Source organism: Trichoplusia ni, chromosome 12 (genome assembly GCF_003590095.1).
Source record: "Trichoplusia ni isolate ovarian cell line Hi5 chromosome 12, tn1, whole genome shotgun sequence".
Taxonomy (NCBI): Eukaryota; Metazoa; Arthropoda; class Insecta; order Lepidoptera; family Noctuidae; genus Trichoplusia; species Trichoplusia ni.
In genome coordinates, this window is record NC_039489.1 from 10,737,989 (window position 1) to 10,761,536 (window position 23,548).

Sequence of the window (23,548 nt, forward strand, 5' to 3'; positions counted from 1 at the left end):
TTTCCCAGTTTTCGGCTCTTTTCGTAGCACCTTTTAATTTTGTAATGTTATTTAATTTTGGTTATATTTTTATTTTGACGTTGGTTTTGTTATCTCGTGTTTTTTCTAGCATGTACGTGTGTTTTAAACATCTAATATATTCGGGTAAATTAAATTTTTCTCGTATCTCGTCACGAATGGATTTTTGCAGACTTTAGATGCTACAGTGAGAATGAGAGCGGTGTGTATGCGTTACGCTACTTTCATTAAAGGTAGTAAGTAAAACCTTAAAAAAATATTATTTTTTGCGTATTCTTCTAAAAGTCTACCAACTCAACTTTAGATCACAAGACCTTCTTTTCCCCCAAAAGCGACAAGCAACCTCCAACCCAGAACCAAAAATCTCAAAAAACCCTTTAAAGATGCTCCGAAAATAGATAGTCAAGTATACAAGCAGGCCACGTATTGGCCATAACATGACACGTGTAACACTTATCTGGCATCTAGTGCAGTTACCGTCTTTCTAGCGGCGCCGAATACTCTCTGATTAAATCGTACTATTTGTCTGCGTTCGTGTGAATGAGTTTTGTATGTATATACGTGTGGATGTATGTATGTGGTGCGTATGCATGTGATTTAAAAAGCTGGTTGGAATATTAAAGGCCTGGTCTGGTTGAAGTTCGTCAGTACATGTTTCATTGTGTTTGTTTGATATTGTAGTTTGTCGAGCGCGGTGATATTAAATTTTTTGCTATATGATTTTTTTTATTATTAAAAAGTAACGATAATTTTAGGCTGACATTGAAAGAATATTGGGATTATATGTACACACTTAAAGTAACAAAGAAATCATGTGTTTGATAGATCATGAATTTTCTTATCATCGATGGAGAACAAATTTTAATAGTACATCCTTTAGATTGTGTTTTCAATACAAACTATTGAGAGGTTATGTTATATAAGATTTAACAGGATAAAATTGTACTTACTTGTGATAATCCTAAATATATAGAAACAGTTTCAGATATGTACAGGAACCTTCCGTCAGCGGCCACGGAAAGTGCGAACCCATCCAAGGACTGCGAACAAAAAACAACAACAATTAATACACAAATAAAAAATCAATTTAACTACTACTAAACACCCCGAGTAATCGAATTTTACAAGAAAAATCGATACAAATTGCACGAAATCGATATTGACATCTGTCAGTTTTGACAGATGTCAATATCGATTCAATAGTGACATGACAGTTGCAACACTAGCTATACTGTAAATGACAGTTATATCGAAATATTGTTTGATTTTACCGAACAGTGTGTAATGTATTGAAAAACCACGTTTCATTATAGGTAAACAATAGTTTTGTATTAAAACCGGTCACGGTTTATGCGCAGGCGCTGGCGTGAAACTGATCTTGGTAAGTACGGTTTGCGCAACAAAACATTTTATATAAAATATACTTTGTAAACAAAATTTAAACTTGAATAATATATAGAAAATAAGACTATTACTTTCCCTTATTGCTACCAATTTGCTGCTGCTTTCGTGTTTCAATGTCCACTAAAAAACCAATTGTATCATCATCTAGACTGTAGTTTTTTAAAACAAGGTTGTCTTGTAGGTACCTAATAAGAGATTAATATAATAATATAGTTATTTTAGCTTCGAATACTAGACTACTTACTACGATTTTTCTTCAACGCTTTTGAATGAAGCACAGTGGGTACAAAATTAACTTATTTGAGAATGAAAAGAAATAGATGTCTGTATACTTAGTCTAAAGAACCGGATTTAATCCCTAAGTGCTCAATTTGAACCGTCGACACGCCGAATTACTGATCAAATTGATCTATTTTTTTGCACACCGTACATAGAAGTAATAGTTCTACGTCCAACATCAATTTTTGTGACGGTCAGCAAAAAAAAATAGATCAATTTGATCAGTAATTCGGCGTGTCGACGGTTCAAATTGAGCACTTAGGGAAAATCCGGTTCTTTAGACTAAGTATACAGACATCTATTTCTTTTCATTCTCAAATAAGTTAATTTTGTACCCACTGTGCTTCATTCAAAAGCGTTGAAGAAAAATCGTAGTAAGTAGTCTAGTATTCGAAGCTAAAATAACTATATTATTATATTAATCATCTTATTAGGTACCTACAAGACAACCTTGTTTTAAAAAACTACAGTCTAGATGATGATACAATTGGTTTTTTAGTGGACATTGAAACACGAAAGCAGCAGCAAATTGGTAGCAATAAGGGAAAGTAATAGTCTTATTTTCTATATATTATTCAAGTTTAAATTTTGTTTACAAAGTATATTTTATATAAAATGTTTTGTTGCGCAAACCGTACTTACCAAGATCAGTTTCACGCCAGCGCCTGCGCATAAACCGTGACCGGTTTTAATACAAAACTATTGTTTACCTATAATGAAACGTGGTTTTTCAATACATTACACACTGTTCGGTAAAATCAAACAATATTTCGATATAACTGTCATTTACAGTATAGCTAGTGTTGCAACTGTCATGTCACTATTGAATCGATATTGACATCTGTCAAAACTGACAGATGTCAATATCGATTTCGTGCAATTTGTATCGATTTTTCTTGTAAAATTCGATTACTCGGGGTGTTTAGTAGTAGTTAAATTGATTTTTTATTTGTGTATTAATTGTTGTTGTTTTTTGTTCGCAGTCCTTGGATGGGTTCGCACTTTCCGTGGCCGCTGACGGAAGGTTCCTGTACATATCTGAAACTGTTTCTATATATTTAGGATTATCACAAGTAAGTACAATTTTATCCTGTTAAATCTTATATAACATAACCTCTCAATAGTTTGTATTGAAAACACAATCTAAAGGATGTACTATTAAAATTTGTTCTCCATCGATGATAAGAAAATTCATGATCTATCAAACACATGATTTCTTTGTTACTTTAAGTGTGTACATATAATCCCAATATTCTTTCAATGTCAGCCTAAAATTATCGTTACTTTTTAATAATAAAAAAAATCATATAGCAAAAAATTTAATATCACCGCGCTCGACAAACTACAATATCAAACAAACACAATGAAACATGTACTGACGAACTTCAACCAGACCAGGCCTTTAATATTCCAACCAGCTTTTTAAATCACATGCATACGCACCACATACATACATCCACACGTATATACATACAAAACTCATTCACACGAACGCAGACAAATAGTACGATTTAATCAGAGAGTATTCGGCGCCGCTAGAAAGACGGTAACTGCACTAGATGCCAGATAAGTGTTACACGTGTCATGTTATGGCCAATACGTGGCCTGCTTGTATACTTGACTATCTATTTTCGGAGCATCTTTAAAGGGTTTTTTGAGATTTTTGGTTCTGGGTTGGAGGTTGCTTGTCGCTTTTGGGGGAAAAGAAGGTCTTGTGATCTAAAGTTGAGTTGGTAGACTTTTAGAAGAATACGCAAAAAATAATATTTTTTTAAGGTTTTACTTACTACCTTTAATGAAAGTAGCGTAACGCATACACACCGCTCTCATTCTCACTGTAGCATCTAAAGTCTGCAAAAATCCATTCGTGACGAGATACGAGAAAAATTTAATTTACCCAGAATATATTAGATGTTTAAAACACACGTACATGCTAGAAAAAACACGAGATAACAAAACCAACGTCAAAATAAAAATATAACCAAAATTAAATAACATTACAAAATTAAAAGGTGCTACGAAAAGAGCCGAAAACTGGGAAATTCGTTTCCAAAATGGCTGCAGGGGGTGGTGGGAGCGAGAGGGAAGATGGGGGGAAAGGGACGATACGATATGCTGGTCACGTCGCGGGCAAGGCGCGCGCGTGCTCTTCATTCTAATGCCCGAACACACACACCCCCAAACGCACGCACACATACACCCGAAAACGACGAAACGCTTCACATACGCGTGTACAGATAGGCAAGCGTGTGTGTGTAACATAAAATACATAAACTTCCTGGTAAATAAGAGTAGATACAACTTTCTTATAAGTAAAGCTCGTGTTAGATGTTTCGGCTATATTAAATTCTGTCTTTTTCTCCTTTGCCTCCGAAGGCTGATAGCTAAGGGAAATCATATTTTACTTTTGTACGCTTTTTTGTTGGTTAAATTTTTTATACAGAAATTATTTACGAGTTATGGCTGAAAATTAATACGCAGGAGAAGGAAAAGTACGCTACTGTGACTAATTTAACGATTACTTCATGCATTTATTAATAAGTATTGATGATATTTGAACGAATATAAAATTTTGTCAAAACTAGAAAAAATGCTCCAACAAAACACCTTTAAGACTTCATCAGATACACATTCTCCCATTTGCCTTTAAGTATCCTTTTCAACACTAACGTCTTCACTTGATCATAAACCAAATCGTGATCACACTACCAAAGAGAGAACATCAATATCAACACTCAACAACAATCTTATCAAAGCCATTCATCATTCAATCTCTCCGGAAAATTTCCTGCATAAAATTCCAAGGATCTAAAAAACCTGTGCATCATCAATCGGCGAATCGGTAAACACCAATAAAATCCTTACCATCATTCCGAGAACCGACCACCGTAACGTCACCATTGTCTTAAAGTATTTACATTCAAGTCCTGAGTGCGGATACACGCCCACTGAATGTGTAATAGGGTCCCACAATTATATTTGATAAATTTATTTAAAGATGCATTTGAATAACCCGTGAAAGGGTCATCGTGAAAGTTTTGTTGGCAACGTGGACAATTTGGATGGATTTTTCTTGGATTTTTGGATTCTGTTTGTGGATGACGTTGAATATAATTTTAGGATTACCAAGCGCTTTTGTTTGTTTCATTTCATATCCTAACACTACTTCGTTTATATTTATTTGCATCAGCTGCATTAACTCTTCAAGGCATTTTATCAGAATCATCTGATATTTCAGGCACTATAATTTCAGCCTCACCTTTTCCACTAACCCCAAGAATAAACATATCCAACAAACTCTTTATCATTTTCACTTTACTATCATCTGTCATCACGTCTTCTTCACCCAAGATATGATTATCTCATATCTGTGTCCCGTTCATAATTCTCATCAATTGTAACGTAAACAGTGTCTCGTTAGCCATTTCTATGAAGCCACCTGCTATGCGATGTGTGATAACAATTCTTTCATTCATAACGGCGGTACGTGACGGGCCACCATTCAGCCTCCTTCCTTGGTTTTGAAGACAGGTTTTTTTTTATTAGCTAATAATTGTAAACGTGTGTAGGCTGCGGGAAGTTTGAATGGGATTTTGGTTATAAAATATTATGGAATTTTTCTGGCTTTTTTTTTAGGGTTGGGCTTATACATAACTTATTATGAACATTACATGTGAACGCATGTCAAATTTTGGGAATGCTACTATTTGTTGTAAGAAACTGAAATTATTAGACTCCAAAACACTTCGGAACATTTGGAGGTCCATGCTAATAGTAGATTTTTTTGGTATTAAAAACAATTTGCACAGAAATTGAATCCCGAATATATTTAACCACATATATCATTATTTTTCTGATTTAAACCAAACCTAACCTAACATATATTTCTTGTCCCTCAGGTAGAGATGACTGGCAGTAGTATATTCGACTACGTGCACCAAGCTGACCACGCTGAGATCGCTGAGCAGCTTGGATTGTCCTGACTGGGAGACCAGGAGGTGCTGGACTGAACAGTCCAGCATCTGGTAGTGAAGAAGGAAGCCAGCATGGAACCAATAACCCTGATGGTGAGTCAGATTTCTAAGATACGATAAATGAAGAGAGTATTAGTATTTTAGATTGTATAAAATGCTTTGTTTCTTTGAAAATTTTTGTGTTGAGTGCTTGTGACTCTCGTACAACGTCTTCAATTGATTAAGATATTTACAAAGAATGAAAGTTAATTCTCTTAGTCTTCAATCAAATATTTTTTTTGACTATTCTCCTAATTACCTCTCAGTCGACTGTTCCACTTTAGATTACCTGTTACCGTTTAAAGTCATTTTTATTCCAATCGATCTCCTAAAAAATCGTAGAAAAAGCTACTGAAAACAGTGAAGCGATGACTTTTTACCGTTATTCATTCTAAACAGGTGTCACATAGAAAACGAGAAGCAAGAATTATCGAATCGTCTTTTCCAACAAAAAAATTGAGTTCGAAATCAATTAAACTCCACTTATTCCGGAGGCCGTTGCTCCAACAGCAATCGGCGACAATACTGATCTACGAAATTCACTCGGTATATCGAATCGCCCATGCTGGCACTAATAAGTTGTGGATCAAATTGAAATTAGATTATGGAATGTTCACGGCATGTTGGGAGCTTATGAAACGGTCAATGGGGTGTCAGTGTAAACCTTTATGTAACAAATTATTATTTAATTCCCAATGCTATGGGAATGAAGTGGGCGATGACAACTGCGCATCAAATCATGGCGCCAATGGAGCTTGTGCTATTAAATCAGTCATCTGTTTAATTTTCTAAAGAGATGTGGGTGCCGACTTCAATTAAACGGGAAGATAAGCAAAAAATTCATTCGTATAATAATTTTCACCGGCAATGTTATTCGGTCGACTGCATTCGGAGTTTTTATTATTGTTGTGGCTTTAGAGACCGATGAAAAACATGCTTTAAATGCATGCAATTTAAATTCGATATTTGTTTTGGGTAATTTTTTAGATTCCATGAATGAAATGGTTCGGAACGAAACAAATTATTGGTACCTTTGTTTACATTGATGTTATAAAGAAGTTAATGTGCATTTTGACTACGCAAGAACTTACATACCTACTTTATTTCGTTGGTTCTTAAGCTCTGCTTAAACCTTAAAAAAATCTCACCATTGTAAAATACCGTTAACGAACATATCTATTTTAAAGGGCCACCAATTTCACACGTAAAATCGAAGGGCTAGAATCGTTTTCAATTTACACTATGCTGCTAAAAAAAACTCGATAAAAAATCAATCAGGATCGAAATAGTTTGACAGTGCACCATTGTGTGATGACGGGCGTGGTGAAATGAGCCACAGAACAGTGGTCCATGGTGTAATCGCCACATTGTCACCATGATGGCCATGGTGTAAACTTAAAGTGATGGGAGCCAGTGGTTCTACAACTTAAACTTTATAAGGTTTAAACAGAATCTATTGAAATACCACCAAAATCTTGATGTAGTCATTTTTGGGTATAGCTCAACAGAATAAAGAGCAGAGAAACCTAAAATAAGGTAATACTCAGACATCGTTGTGCATTTAATGAATTTACTTGTTGCAATCGTTTCTCAATATTTTATTGCATTGGTCTACAATAAACACGCTTTTCACACTGCTGAAGTAGTTCTCCAATCGAAAACTGAATACAGCCAAGTTCCTTTCAATTATTAAAATAACAGTACTCATGTAAAACAGTAAACGTTTGCATAAAACATGAATAAAGGAAATAATAGAAATGTAGCCACTTAGATACAATCAAGTACTAAAACCCACAGCTGGGTAAGATAACATTCCATTGCAAAGAACTGTCTTGGGACTGTGCCATAAGCACTCGTACAGTGGGTGTAACTTTATATTGTGCTGATAAAGCCTTACTTGGTGCTTCCAAAACTCATAACACCGACTATAAAACAAATGAAAATAAAACAGATGGACAAATAACTTAACGGAAATATAATGATACCAAAGTATCATTAGAAGAACTTAAATGATCATATGAAGATTAAGACCATAGACGGTTAATAGATTAAATCCAAAAATATAGGCAGGCATTCTTCTTGTCACTAAGCAAAAGAAATAGGCAGCAGATGACAATGACAATAAAAAATGTAACACGAGTATATCTTAAATTAAACGTCGACAAAAAACTATTTCACCAAAACGACTGATATATCAAGGTTACACAAATATTTCTCAGCTGAGTCAATCTAGTTACGTATTTAGTACAACAACGTGATAAAACGCGACATACCTTTTGTCCGGTATAATGGTTATTGTGACTATTGCCAAAGATTAAACTTGCGACAGAATCGTATGCGAATTGAATTTAAATTTTACCGTTTTGTTGCGTTGTGTGTTGCTGAAATCTAGTGCATGAACCCAGAATCACTTGTCTAGACTGATTAATTAAAACGGATCTTCCGCTTTTCCGATCTTATTACAGTGCCTAATCCAGTTTTTTCGCATTATTCTTTTCCAATTCACATCTTCGACTCAAAATAATTTCAATTCTGTAATTTATATAAGCGCTTTAAAAGTTTGATACTTTTGATAAATTTAAAGATTATTGAATATTTGAAGCCAGCTGTTACAAACACGGATGACTATTATTGGATGTACATAAAATTTTTACAGGTATACTTTATCTAACATAACTAAAAATGATAATCCAGAAAATAGTATAATTTCAAAGAAAATTTGACTTCCTCCAACTTGAAACCTTTTAGAACCATCGTCGTCAAATAATTTAGCGACTGGTCGAGTGAAATCAATTACAGCGTAGTAGCGATGGTCCCGGTCCCAGACGGACCACAAACCTTATAATTATCTCCACGTCCACCCAATCAATCAACTCTCACACTGATTGATACACTTTTGAACCCAAAAATTGATTCTATTTGTGTTAAAATTTGGTCCATTTCTTGGTACTTTCTTCCTCTTTCTTAGCACTTATGAGTTTATTAGGAAGGGAATGATTTGAGGTTGCTTTAATCAGGATAACATTAAGATTTTAGATGAATGTACTTGAAATTAGATTTGCAAGGATTTTTTTATTGTCATAATGTGGAAGTAGGTCTAAATGCAATTCAATTTTAACTTTTTTGTTATTGTTCACAGTGTCATCACAAATGAGTCTGGCAGCAAGTGGCTCGCTATATCGAGGGATGGACCGAGCCTTCTGTGTGAGAATGAAGAGTACACTGACCAAAAGAGGCTGTCACTTCAAGTCTTCAGGATACAGGGTAAGGAAACCAGCAATGGTTACCGTATAAAGCGAAGATATAGTAGAAACTGATAAAGCTTGTAGACGTTTATCAATGCAATTATTTTTATGTTTAATATGTATCTCGTGTGCGAGGAATATTGGGAAAATGGCTAAGTTCACAATATTTTATATTACTATTACTTTAACATTTACACATAATTCAAAGTAATTTAACCTTTATTGCTTTCACCAGTCTCGTTCTACTAAATCTTTACTTTATACGATAGTAAAGTATAACATCAATAAGAAGGCGCTAGCGCAGTTTTAAACAAGATATTCTCTAATCACTTAAAAACAAAACACAATTTCTATAATTTCAAACTAAGTGGACTATGAAAATTTGTGGACATTATTCTTATCTGATCTTTTAAAATGATGATCTGAAATAAATGGACGCTGAGTTTTCATTTTCGATTTAGGTGGGAAGAAGCAACGATGGTGAGACATCGAGAAACGCTGAGAGTGGTAACTGGCGGGTGGGTATCTAGTAGAAAGACTGTTGTGTGATGAAATGTATGTTTTAGATGATATAGAGAACGGGAGCATATTAACAATTACTACAGATAAAAATATTATATTTAATACAGGAACAAACAGTACCTTTTGAGACACTAAATCAACTGTTCTACTCCATAACATTAATCTAACTGTAACATAATAGCTTCATATCTACACCAAGAGTAACAAATGGATTCGAACGACCTCTTTATCCGTCTTAGATCACAAATATTATTGGTGAGAATTATTGTTAGCTTGGGGTGCCTCAAGGCAGCATTATACGGCCCCATAATTTTTGCCTTAACTCGGTGCTAGGTCATAAAACGTGATTATATCACAAGAATACCGCAATAGCTGAGCAAAATTGCCGGTAGATTGTTTTTGGGGTGTAAATTCTCGTTTTATTTTATAAGCAGTTTCTTGGACACTTCCTTTCCTATTTTGTGAGCAATTCATTTCTTTATTGCTTGTCGATTACTTTTTTATTTCTATTTTAAAGGGTTGATAGATAGTAAAGTATGAGGAACAACCGTTTGTTTTATCTTCATCTTAATGGCGATGGCTCCGTTTATTCAGTGGAGCAATTAATACTGTAACATTTTCGAGTGTGTGACGCCGCCGGCTACGTTTTATTAGGAAAATTGCAAATTAGTGGATCCTCCTTATATTTGATCTTGGGATTCGATTACCTGGTTATATGTATTATACGTGCCTGAGAGACATTACGCCGTGTAACAAATAGCTTTTCAGTTTCTCGTTATGTTTGAAAGTTTAATGGTCTTATATGAGACACGTACCGTGTTTTCTATTTTAAGAAAACGAAGTAAATGTGAAAGTTTTAATGATGTTCTTTATTCTGTTTTTGATTTGTTTCTGTCTTTGTTTGTAAGTTTTATTAAAGATGGTCCTATGTGATTAGAATTTTACGGTTTATGGGCGTAGGTTTGAGAGTTTTGCAGGTATTATTATGAACCAGACATTTAACCAGACTCATATTTACGTAAAACTTTTCTTTAACCATTTCTTCAACGGCTGTCTCTATCTTTCCAGGTTGTTTTGATGCTGTGCCGCCTTCGACCTCAGTACTCCTTTTCTCATAGCCGCAAGTCTCCGACAGTACTCCTGGGCATGGTGGCTCTAGCCATAGCATTACCACCACCATCAGTCCACGAGATCAGATTGGAGTCAGATATGTTCGTCACCAGAATCAACTTTGACTTCCGAATAGCACATTGCGAGCCCAGGTATTACTAAAAATCTACTATTAATGTTACTATTACTATGTTTCTTACAATCAATACAATATGTCCTAAAAAAAGATTTTCGTACGGTTTTATGCGCAAAACTAGATCTAAAAGTTGTTAAAGAGCACGTTTTCAATATTAAATTTGTAAACTTTCTGACTGTACCTAATGTATGTTTTATTCAGTTTCAGCCTGAAATCATGAAACTTTGATACATAATTTGTGTTATTCTTTCAGCAGGGTGTCAGAGCTTCTAGGCTACACTGCGGAGGAGCTGACGGGGAAAAATCTCTACGCGCTTTGCCACGGAGAAGATGCCAACAAACTTAGAAAATGTCACGTAGATTGTGAGTATATATCAATGCTTCTATCAATTGGACACACACTATAATATAATTAGTATCAATATTAATGATTATTCTGTACCCGGATATCTCTTGGTCCTAACTTCCTATAACTAATTACACCTTTCAACATTTCTTTCGTCAGTCAACTTTCAATAAATCAATCATGTTGGGCAACTTTAATTGTCGTTTCTATTTCTGTTTTAATTATCCTTGCGAGTATATCATCAATTGTCTATAAACGATTCGATGTCCACCCATGACCCAATATATGTGGTGAAATCCTTCGTAGGTTAATGTCGTAACTACCTATTTGTATTCAGCTTGTGGTCTATAGAAATCCATGTCAAGAAGACAGGCAGCTCAAGGCGCAAAACGTTACGAGGAAAATTTATGAGACCACCATTTTGTGGGAACATTTCTTTTAAAATGAATTTCGATGTTACACTTTGATAGCCCGTTTTGCGATTCATTTTGTTTGCCAATCTTGTTTTCTTACTTATTTTTCCATTCACTAAATACTGAATGGAAACTAAGTAATTTTAAGCTAAATTTTTGTAAGCCACCATTTTCGGAATCTTTTGCAGAAGTATTCTTATTTGAATCGTAAATGTTTTCGTATATGATATTATTACTTTCCTGCACATCCGTCAGTGGAATACAATTTAGGCCTAGCGCCACGGCGGCCCGTCTCTACTCAAGTTGTGATTTGAATAATAATTTTTATTCCACCATTTTGGTTTCCTCTCCCTGTGCGTAGACGTGGGAAATGTCATGTTTTAATGTCCTGCGAGATGGCTCTTTCTGTTTTATGTTTATGTCTACCTGAATGATCGTGTGATTCATAGTTTTTGTTGATATCAACTTCCTCAGAGGTTTTTAGTTTTATTGCATCGTTTAAAGTATCTGTTTCCTTATTGAATTTTATTCATAAGCTTGAAGCATAATAGCCACAGTTATGTTTTTCTTCTTAAGTGCCGCTTTTGTAGTCTAGTGACTGTTGTGTTGTAATCCATTGATGTACTAAGCACCTATGTTAATTCAGCAATGAGGAAAATTCGTGACGACCTCAATGCGACTTAGTCATCTGGACTCAATTCGATCGAATGCGATTGCTCCACCTTAAAAGCACAATCATCAAGAACAAAGATGACATGAATGGAAGGACTCATAATCCTGACGTAATCATCCAACCAATAATCGTACATAACAAGATGGCTGACATTTTGAATGCCAATCACGGTGTGGAGTTAACGTCATGTGGTTCTAGCACCTTACCATTTGATAGCTTTACGAGACCATCAATTTGAATTTAAAATGTACATCTATGTAGATGCCGGTCAAATGTGGACATTCCTGGTCCGGAATAACAATTGTACATATTAGCATAAAAGTCCGGGTGTTTGTTAGAAAGCGGGTAATTTGGTTACAACTGTATACGCGGTTTGATTACAAGATGACTTTATTGACGATCGCAAAGCGTATGATATTCAAAGTTTGTGCATACGTCCAATAAAATTAAATGATTATGTTTGAGACTTCCGACAAGTTTGACGCTTTGGAATTTACTTAGTATTCGTTGCCTGAAAAACATGTTGATTTATTTTTGTCATACACAATTTAAGCACCCTTTAGCTATTTATAGATGTTGCCAAGCAACAGTTTTTTTAGAATTCATTGAGTTTTTATACAGTTCTTTCTTTAAATAAGTAATACTTGCATTTGTAGAAACATAACATTTTTTGCATCTCATCACGTCCGATGCTTGCGACGATAAGCATAACATATAGAAGTCAGAAATATAAAACTCTTGAAGTCATACAAATTATCTCTTAAACATGTCTTCTCGCAACAACACAGCTTTTGGTATTTCTACACTTGGCAACGTCGTCTTCAAAGAATCGAGAAATAGCTTATACCTACTTTTTCTGACTTGAAACTTCAAACTGTTTATCAACCCTTTACTTGTAGTCCAATTTTCGAAAGTCTTGAAGATTTTAGGATGTGGTTGAAGCAATAGTTTTTACAATCATTTCAAATTCCCTCAAGAAGCAATCAACAAACACTGCACCAGGTTGGATTATTGGCTTCCCTCCAATATCAAGTGCATTATAATTAAAAAATCCGTTGCCAATACAATACATCAACAATGCCAAAAACCGCGTTAGTATTAATGACTCACGTTCCACTATACACGTGTTCGCTTTGCCCTTTATGTAACAAATCAATTGAATATAATGAAGCTAATACGTTCACATTAACATTTTTGTTTGTATTCTTAAGCTATTGTTCCAATGTGCTCAAGATGAAGGCCGTTTGGTTTAAGGGATCTTGGTGTTCTGTTTATTTCTTATTGTTTCTAGTATGACTTATGATATCAGTAGAAATTCCATCGACATCATGTTCGGAACTAGTTACTTCAAAACTTCATTTGTAATATTTGTTATTTTGGATTTTCTATTCAAGCATCACTTTATAAACACTTGTGGTTTTACTCCATTTTTAAATAGAGTCCATACTACGGCGTGACTGGTAAGAAATAGGTACTTATTTCACATTTAACAATCATTTAGATGGGACGAAAACATTCGAAGGACCATCCATCGTTTACAAAGACGTTACTAGTCGAAATTGGAATGTTACTCAATAATAGAATCTCATTTTACACTACCAAACTCTTAAGACTTAAGTTCAAAAGAACGAGCCAGAATCCTTTATAAATCAACCTGGTATATGGCATGTGCATAGCAACAAAACTTCCAACTTCACGCCTATTTCGTATTTAATTATCCCGTAGGTCGAATCGAAATTGAATTGGTTAAATTGGGGAGCCATTAAAAAAGGCCAAATCGTTTCTTGTGTTGAAATCTTTATCTAATTTCTTTGTTATATCTACAGCTTCTGTTTTGTCTACTGCATATACTTTAAGATCTCAAAGTTTGTAAATTGTATTATATTTTTTATTTAGAACATTCTTTTCAGTCAAAATCTTGAAACACTAGCCAACTAAAATATTAAGTAGAACGCAAAAAGTATTACTGTGTTAGTTTTTGCTTTGAACAAAAAAATATAGATAAAGCGGGAAATCAACTTGCTGAGATAAATAAGGAAAGCCGTCTCTATTTTTAGTATATCCACCAGCTGAAAAAACAGAATTAGAATGTTTTCGCTGAAACCTTTCTATTTTAAAATTCCAGGCAGTTTCTAGTCTAATTAATTTCGAGGTTAATATTCTGTATTAAGTAAAATATTTGTCAACCGACAAAAATTTAAGTGGAATTTATTGCTATTCCTTATTCAATATTTGTTCATTGTAAACTCATATGGATAATTAATTTGGGTATTTTGACACGTCTCACGCTCATCGTATAATACCATTACCATTTTATTGATACTCTCAAATATTTTATTCAAAACGTTTGTTTAGGTATGACATCCTCTGAATATACAATAAGAATATTGAAGGTTTAACAATATGAGTCTTTGTCTCTCAAAAATTATGTTTGAATGTCACAAAATTTATTTAAACCTCGGAATAATCTTAGAGGTTTAAGCAGAAAAATTAAGATTGACCAAGTTAATGTATTTAGCCGCCACTGGTACCGCGTTGTAGTTTTTGCCTTTCGTTTGAGTAACGACGGCTTTACTATCGATGACATTCTATTTGTCGTCTAATGTGATGATTCCCTACTGAGACATGAAAGGCTAAGCGCAGGTTCTCCTTAAGCTTCCAAAGCCTTGTCCTCAATAATTCCAAGTGTGTCTTCGAAAGAATTTTCTTTTCTTATACTTATAAAAAATATGTTTGTTTCAGTAATGAACAAAGGCCAAGTCCTGACACACTACTATAGGATAATGAACAAGCTCGGTGGTTACACTTGGATGCAGACGTGTGCCACAGTCGTCTGCTCCTCTAAGAACGCTGAGGAACAAAATATTATATGCGTCAATTATGTTATTAGGTAAGTACCGAATCAATTACGAAGAGTTTTTTTTAAGGATTATTAGAAGATTCCAAATCACTGTTGTTTCACGATGTAACATAATCTTTACATCTTCTCTTGTTTGCAGTGGACGCGAGTATCCAAATACTGTAATGGACTGCTGCCAGCTAGAAGAGAGCGTGCAAGGAGTTAAGAGAGAGGAGACAGCCGGAGACCCAGAGAATGGCCCTCCAGACACCGACAACTCGGGCGCCCCGCCTCCGCCACCGCGCCATCCAACCGAACGCACTGAACCCCCGACCAACACAGACGCAGCCTCCAGTGCCCCAGTCCCCACGTCTGACGTCACTCATCTAACAAGACTCAGTGATGCACAACCCTTACCCCTCCACACAAACACTGACAGAACTTCACCCATGCCAGCCAGAAGACAAAAGAAACGCAAGCATACCACTGACTGCGAAGATGAGGCAGAAAGAGACGAAGAAAGGCGAAAGACCTCTTCCAACCCTGGAGCTGCTATATCACCAGCAGAAAGAGACATCACCAAAACAAATCTAGCAATACCCGAAGGTGGATCAGATGCGACGTCCGTTAGAGATCTAGAGAATGCTATGTCGAAGCATTTGCCCTCTGTAGCTTTAGATGGTAAAGAAATCTCTCACAGACCGACAGATTTCTCCACCGATGCTCTGCTAAAACAGCAGCAACAAAAGTCAACAATACAGTGGATAGGGACACAGAACCATCATCTAAATCCCTTGAACAGGCAGATTCCTGGCAATCACACTTCTACTCCAGCATCGGCACTGTTAAGACAGCTGTACGCCAACAGAGAAAGTGTTATTCGAAGCAACTTCTTAGGTGACGGTAGAACTGGTGGTTACTACTCCAATGATGGACAAACCGGACCTTTGCCGACACCTCCAGGTAGCGAAGGGTCCGGCTATAGCGAGCAACTAGGACATAAGGGCACAGATATAGGTTCTCTAGCTTACGGAGGGTATGCTGACTACCATTCGGCCATGACGCCACCAGGCTCCGTGTCACCAAGAGACAAGCAGCAGTACGCTTTGCCGTACGATAATAGTGCTTATTCGGAGGCGTTAAGGCACTCGTATTTAGGTGAAGCTCCACTGCCGTTGAAGCCTCAGGCGTATTCTGCCGTGCCTGGGGCCTTAGATTACGCATCTTCATTAGACCAGTCGCAGTTCTTCCACCCGCCCTCATCGTTCCACCTCTATCACCCGCAGGCGCACGCCGCCCACGCCTCTCACTCTCACCAGCCCGTAGATAAGTCAGCTCCGCCAAACACCAACTGGTATTCGGCAAGCTCATAGCCGTATCCTCAATAAAATGTTCGCTTGTTTTACACGCTGTTGTTAAGTTTTCACATTTTGTTGATTATTCAGGGCTCAATTAGAATTAATCCCCTGATGCATTATCAGAAAATGTATACGGTTAAAGACTTCCAAACTAAAATACTCAAGACACGTCTCTTTAAAATGGAGTCCTCTATTTTTTCGGAGTTCATATTTTTGAATACTCTAAAGGAATGTGCCAAAAATTGTGCTTTAGGCATGGACCTTGCATTTATATATCAATTACACTCACAAACTTCTAACTTACCTTCAATCGATAAAAGTATGATTTTCTTAATCCGATATTATGATATCAATTACCTTAAATAACCTATACAGATAGGCGGATATAGGTTTCTTCTAAAAGAAAATATACGATAGATTATAATTGTCATTTATAACCAATCTTTATCGACAAAACATCGAAAGATTTGCGTAATTAATCGACTTTAATTTAATTATCCAGTGAAATCATGAGCTATATCGATAGCTTGTTGCATATCATTTATAGTTAAGCTTTTTGTAAATTATTGTACAATAGTTTATTGACATGACTGTATTTAGGCTATAGTATAATCATTTAATATTGTAAATTGTAGTATTTAAGTATTGTATATTATTTTTATTATTCAATATAAGGTTTCATTGTAAATAATTACTGTCATCTACACTACTAGATATTAATCGAATTTCAAATAAATCGATAAACAATCTTATCGATTAATCGTTATTTTTATTTGACAGTTGAAAATCATGTCGCCTTTTTTAAATTGTTTCATGTTTTTGTAATTCAGTCTTGTAACGTGTTTCGTCATTTAAATGATCATGACAAATAATTTATTATAGTCAAAATACTCAAAGCATTCCATTTTGTTTTATAGTCAAGCCAAATACAAATCCTTTTGTTAGAAAAGTTGTATCTAATTTTTATATTAATTCGATTAGGTGTTACAATAAATAATAATTGGTAATATTTATGCTATTTTTAACTGTGCAATACAAGTGAAAAATGTTGTTCATTTCAATTTTATAAGGCTTCGTTAATGTATCGTATTTAAGGTAATAATGATTAAAATTGTAATAAAGTTGTAATTATTATAATAAAAATTGGGATAGGCTTGTCACGCGATTATTTGTTATGTTTTTTTTTATATATATTTTTCTGGAAATTCATTAAGAACTTCGACTTCATGTATTTTCTTTGGAACTTGAAAGAAAGAAGTTTTATTTGTCCGAATAAATAATTAAGAATTTTCAACCTGTTTGTTTTTATTCACACCTAATTATGAAAATGTTAGTCACTCGCCCGTTACACCGAAATATAATCCGTATTAGCTATTTTTTGATTAGGTACCTATTTAAATATATTGGTTAAAAAAATCTTGATCTGTGTTTTGGTGTCAAAACTCGGGCGCCAGTCTCATTCTAGCGTACCCCCGTGCCCTGTAACACTAGGTGCAAATTATTATTGACCCAGCCTCGTGGTTTGTAATAACTCTGCACTGCCAAATGCCAAGGCTTATTTACAATTAATTTTGCTGCTTATTGCAGTTGAGTAGGATACAGACACGAAGAATTTACGAAAAGGGGGTAGTGGCATCGAAACACATAAGTTGATTTAAAGACTGAGATTAGGTGATTATTAATATTAAGGGGTAAGCAATGATTACTTGATTTAAATTTTACTTAAAATAATTTAAAATAACATTTTATGATTTATGAGAGTGAACCTTTATCTTACGAAATATAATGACGTCCCTTCTTCGGAGTGAAAGAGATCGTAGGACTTTATGCGTAAACAAAAAGCTTTTTTATTAAAATGTGTTAAATTTGCTATTTATCGGAAGGCATTATTTCTTGTTTCACTTAAGAAATTAAACTACCTTAAATATTGTAACTATTTATTGTTCTTTAAAAAAACTTATAAACTATTTACAAATAAATTTCTTGATTGGCATATTTTTAACCATTTATAATGTATACTATTTTGTGATTTAGGCTCATATACAAGGCAGTATAACGTACAACTATCAAGTTGATAAGTGTAGGCAAACAATATAACACACAAGTACCTAAAGGTACAAACATATATGTGTATATTTTGTAAGGTTCTAGTGTTAACTAAGCTTAGATGTCCGAAAATGCACGCGCGTCATTTTTCCGCAGCTTCCGTAACCATTCATCAAATACCTCGGCGACAATTCATGTTTTGTGTACTCTTAGGTACTCTCTAGGCATAGATAACTTTATTAAATAACTTTAGGAATGTGCAAACCATACAAAATAATAAACGCAAGATAACATTGGTTAAATTAGTTTATCCTACAAAATACACAAAAAAGATGCACTGATGTTTTATTTAAAAACGAAAAAAATAGTTTACATAAGTAGATTTATATAAATGTAAAAAAGACATTGATTTTGAGATTCAAAAAACTTCATGTACATGTAATGGACGGAACTTACTTAAAAATAACTATATCAGTCACGGGAAAATTGGACGGTTTAGTTCATATTGATATTTAATTTATCATACAACTAATTTAACGCATATTTTGATTTTTAATTTTAATAATAAAGTTAGTTAAGGCCTGTATAAAAACAATTTTACTTGAACATTATTACATAGCGTCACCAACGGTGGTTGATCATATTATATGATGTATGGTACAAAAAAAATGCAGCCAAATTGTATACATTATACCGATGATATACAAATTAAAACTGAGTAAAGTGAAACTGATCACCATCAATAAAAAGTGATGATCCAATGTACCCTCAAAGTGCTACAAGCAGCTTAGAGTGTATTTATAAGAATTTTTGAAATATATAAAAAGGCCGAGGAATATAGGTACCCTTTGTCCTGCAATAGGATACATACAGTATGATGTTATTTTATAACATTATTTATTTCAATCAAAATATGCGTTTATCCTAAAGCAAGTCGTTACAGCAATATAAACTATTTATTAGGCACTTAAGTCTTAATATACTTAAATAACATTTATATTTGAAATTATTTTTCTTTACATAATTTGTAAAATTATTACGGCATCAAGTCAATGTTTACTTTTAAATTGATTCCATTAAGTATTTATAACAAACTATTTATAATAGTAAAATTGATTGAAATAAAGACTAAAAACATGTAAAATTTCTTTAAAACCTGTATCTAGGCATAATGGTAGGCTAGGGTACAGTCAATTTATATCTTCTATTTTTTCTTGTCCAACATTGTGATGTAGCTTAGCACTTTTGTCACTACCTGTAGATTAGTTTCTGGATATAAACAAATTACATTACAAACACTTGTCCAAATGTTAGTGTTAATATTCTACTAATATTTCTATGTTGGGCGACTGCATTTCCAATATGATTTGGTACTGCGAGAACACGCATAGCCAACAGTAGATCTGGAAAAATATTAAAATACACATTGAACCTAAAAACACTTGAAATAAGGTATAACTTAAATTAGCAACAGGGTTGCAACAAAGTATTTCGTATTTTTCATAATAGAAAGTGTCGCCCTCTGCATTGAACGTTGTTTGTAATATAAGTGTTTTATATAAATTGCTAGATGGCGCTTTTCTGACCTTGTAACAGCGACATCTATCGGTTTATATAAGAACTTTTTGAATTGAGACAGCAGATTACACCCAAAATGCTTTATCTTGCTGTGTTAGAAAAAAGGTCTGTAATACTTACATTATATGACATCCAAAGGAAGTCAATCAGGGCAGCAAAGGTGGCATCGAGCTGAAAGATTGAAAAATGCATACTGATAAAATAAACATACAAATCACGGTTATAGAGCTATTTTACAAGTTGTGTGTACTATATTATTATTAAGTACTGCTATGAGTTAATAATAAATATATATTTATTTCAAATACTGTCTTTTCTACACACTTATAATACATGTCCTATGCTACCAAAAATCTAACTAAGAAAACAAAAAATACACTCCTTTTACTAACCATCAATGTTCTTCGTTTCATTCATATTAAAAACAGACATGTTCAGACTTGTCTTTTCACTTATCCTTATGATCATTTATCACATGTAAGGCATTTATAATAAAAAAAAGCTATTAAATTAGGCTAATTCTATGAGGAAGTCTTTGCCTATAGGAGTTGGCACCAATTACAGACCAAATAAAAAATTGTATACTGAGCAAATATGCATACTCCGATGTTGTGAGTTATAAATAATAATAAATAATGCGGACAACATCACATACATTGTTCTGAACCCAAAGTAAGTTGCTAAAGCACTTGTGTTATGTAATTCAGATACAAAGAAGGCACCAAAAACACCCAGACCCGAGACAATGTAGAAATGTTAATTTTTACATTGACCCGACCGGAGATCGAACCCGGGACCTCAGAGCTAGCGACACCTTGAAACCGGTGCGTACGCCACTCGACCACGGAGGTCGTCGGATTCCTAACCAGGAGAAATTTTTGATTAATGAGCACTATCATTGGTTCTGTGTCTGGGTATAATTTCATCTTTAATATGTGTGTATTTAGAACAAGATAAATTGTGTATGTTTATCAGTTGTCTCATAATGTCAAAATTACATAGCATAATGCACTGTGTGAATGTAGTTGAATAATGAATATACCATAATATTAGATTTTGAAGACACAAACTTACATAAATATAGTATCCTCCAAGAAGCCAGAGTCCAAACATCAGCTGGAACACAATTATCAGGCCCATGGTTCCTAGCCATGGCAATATGAAGCCTCGCATCCATATGTTGATACCAATAACCTGGAATTTGATAAATATTTTATTATGGGAATGAAATTGGTAAATTTGTGGTCTCGAGAAGGCAACCACAAATCTTTTGGTCTCAGATCATCATCCAAAGCCTTTGTCCTGCCACTGCGAGGAAAGGCCTGACCTTTCTTATGTCTATTTCTATGGTCCTGTGCCACACTCATGCTCACTCGACCTTTACTATATCATTGGCCCATCTTGGTGCTGGATGACCGATGCTTCTTTTGTCTTGTCTTGGTTTGGGATACAAGGATTAAATTGCATAGAGTGGGAGTAGCTTTTTTAAAAAATAAATGTATTATCACTTACCATCAAAACTGAGAAAATGATGAGCAGTGTGAAAACAATGATAAATATGATCCCAAATACTTGTAAGGCTGTAACAAAAAGATTCATTATTCAGTACATTTTATATTGAAGAGGTCTTCATGAAAAATTTATATGAAAATAATCTATTTTTTTTAGTCATAGCACTTTTACCAAATCAATGAAGTTTTCATTGCTAGTAAGCTTAATTGAAGAAGGCAAATTTGCTGTGACAGATCAAATGGTTCTAGGTATACTTCATCAGTTTGGGTGATTAAAAAAGGTTCACAATCTTGATCTGTATTGTCTAAAAACGCAGTTTTAAGATGAAAAAGTGACTAGTCAAAAACCTCAAAACAAACACTTGTTTGAAGACCCACCTTTGCTCAAGTATCTAAACAAATGCCATCTAGGAGCGGTTCCAAAATTTCATTTCTTTGCAGACAAACTTATTATTTACATTCTATAGCGTCCATATACAGATGTCTGATAACAACTTAACTATCACCAACACCAACTTTGTATATCAAAACAACTCGGCCTAACTTGTTAACAAGAAAGTTTCTAATTCAACAGGTAGCAACGATTCCTAGTATATTTACTGAAACTATATGAAATACTAGTGGAAAATACTCACATCCTCTAACATCGGCTTCGAATAAAGGGTTCCAAAGCTGTGTTGAGTCTCCGCCATCCATTTGGTACGCTATAAACGTGATGAGCACCAGACTCATAGCTGCCGTATACACCGCCACAGCCTTACTCCCAGTCTTCACGTCTGATGACCAAATACATGGCGACCAACAGGATTCCAATATCGGCGCCATTACTATGCTTTAATTCACCCTTTCGCACCCCCAAACAACTTCGAAATGCGGTCTGAAACAGATTTCACTTCACAGCCACACCTACAAATTAACAGTTAGTTTGATTTCAGTTTTTTAACTTAAAACTTAAAGCTTATTTGTATTTTACATAAATTCAAGGGAAATTCGTTATAGATAACAGAATATTTTAATTGTTTTTGTCATAATTTAAAAGAAATCGTACAACCTAAAGTTAAACGCCCAACAAACACAAAGTACAAACAACTTTCATTGACGAGTATTTTTTTAAATGAAAGGATACAACAACAACTTTACTGCGAACATAAAAGATTTGTCTTCTCACTTCCTGCAACCAATATGAGTCTAGTTAGAAAGAGACAAATACAAACCTATGCCAATCATTTGCTTCTGGAACGCGCCGGTATTTTGAACTTTTGACATTAACCACAGATGGCTTAGAATTTCTGGTGAAAAACGTTTTGATACCGTAAATAGTGCCAGAAAAATGCAATTTAAATTGAAGCTAAAAAAAAACCTTGAAAAATAGCTACTACAATAGGTACACTAGTTTTTTTTTAATCTGTTCTAAAATGTAATAAATAATTACGTTATTTGAATAGACTAATAATACTGCGCAATCTTTATGAATTAATTTTATAACTGATTAATTTGCATTGAATGGATTTGGTCGTGACTAGCTGTCAATAAGATAGAAAGTTTATAAAGGATAAGTCCCGCGCATAAAGCCTTTGGGTAATTAGATTTTAACAAAGTTCATTGACCTTTTTGCACTACAACAAGACGGCTTACAAATATTAGTTTTTTTTTTATTTTATATCCTTACAATATCGTATTTTGGGTTGTGTTTGCGTATCTTTTATATGGAGAACAGGGTGGCAGGTAGCACCGTGGCGTTGATTTGTAAAATAATTATGTTATTAAAATTTTATAGTCTGAACTCTGTTGTTACCCACTCTGAATCACAAAGCACTAAGAAAATAATAGGTACTATAGCTATCATAAACAACTAGCAGGCAGGTTCTTTCAAAGTTTAAAACAAAAGAATTGTATACTCATGATCTTTACTAAAATATAAACCAGATTGCATTCCCACACACATTCCTTTTTTACTTTGATACAGAACATTCATCAAATAAGTCTGTGTACGGTTGTAATCTTAAAAATAAAACAAATATAACAAAAACAATGAGCGGGCATCTCTTCGTTTCCGA

The 23,548-nt window shown here is 34.4% G+C and overlaps 2 protein-coding genes across 3 annotated transcripts; one reads left to right on the forward strand and one right to left on the reverse strand.

Annotated features, from left to right (window-relative positions):
• Positions 1-5,685: 5,685 nt before the first annotated feature.
• Positions 5,686-17,524, forward strand: LOC113499209 (protein trachealess-like). The gene is made up of 6 exons (XM_026879589.1): positions 5,686-5,768; positions 8,854-8,978; positions 10,550-10,743; positions 10,981-11,090; positions 14,902-15,049; positions 15,159-17,524. Exons 2-6 carry the CDS (start codon positions 8,865-8,867, stop codon positions 16,369-16,371), a joined length of 1,779 nt encoding a protein of 592 aa, XP_026735390.1. The 5' UTR covers positions 5,686-5,768; positions 8,854-8,864; the 3' UTR covers positions 16,372-17,524.
• A 2,085-nt stretch (positions 17,525-19,609) lies between these two features.
• LOC113499211 lies at positions 19,610-22,593 on the reverse strand. Of its 2 annotated transcripts, XM_026879599.1 has the most exons (6): positions 22,543-22,593; positions 22,127-22,397; positions 21,493-21,560; positions 21,055-21,174; positions 20,101-20,151; positions 19,610-19,805 (listed from the first exon to the last, which is right to left on the reverse strand). In XM_026879599.1, exons 2-6 carry the CDS (start codon positions 22,314-22,316, stop codon positions 19,719-19,721), a joined length of 516 nt encoding a protein of 171 aa, XP_026735400.1. In that variant the 5' UTR covers positions 22,317-22,397; positions 22,543-22,593; the 3' UTR covers positions 19,610-19,718. The 2 variants fall into 2 exon arrangements, with proteins under 2 accessions (XP_026735400.1, XP_026735399.1); XM_026879598.1 differs by lacking the exon at positions 22,543-22,593 and having other exon boundaries at positions 22,127-22,514.
• Positions 22,594-23,548: the final 955 nt, after the last annotated feature.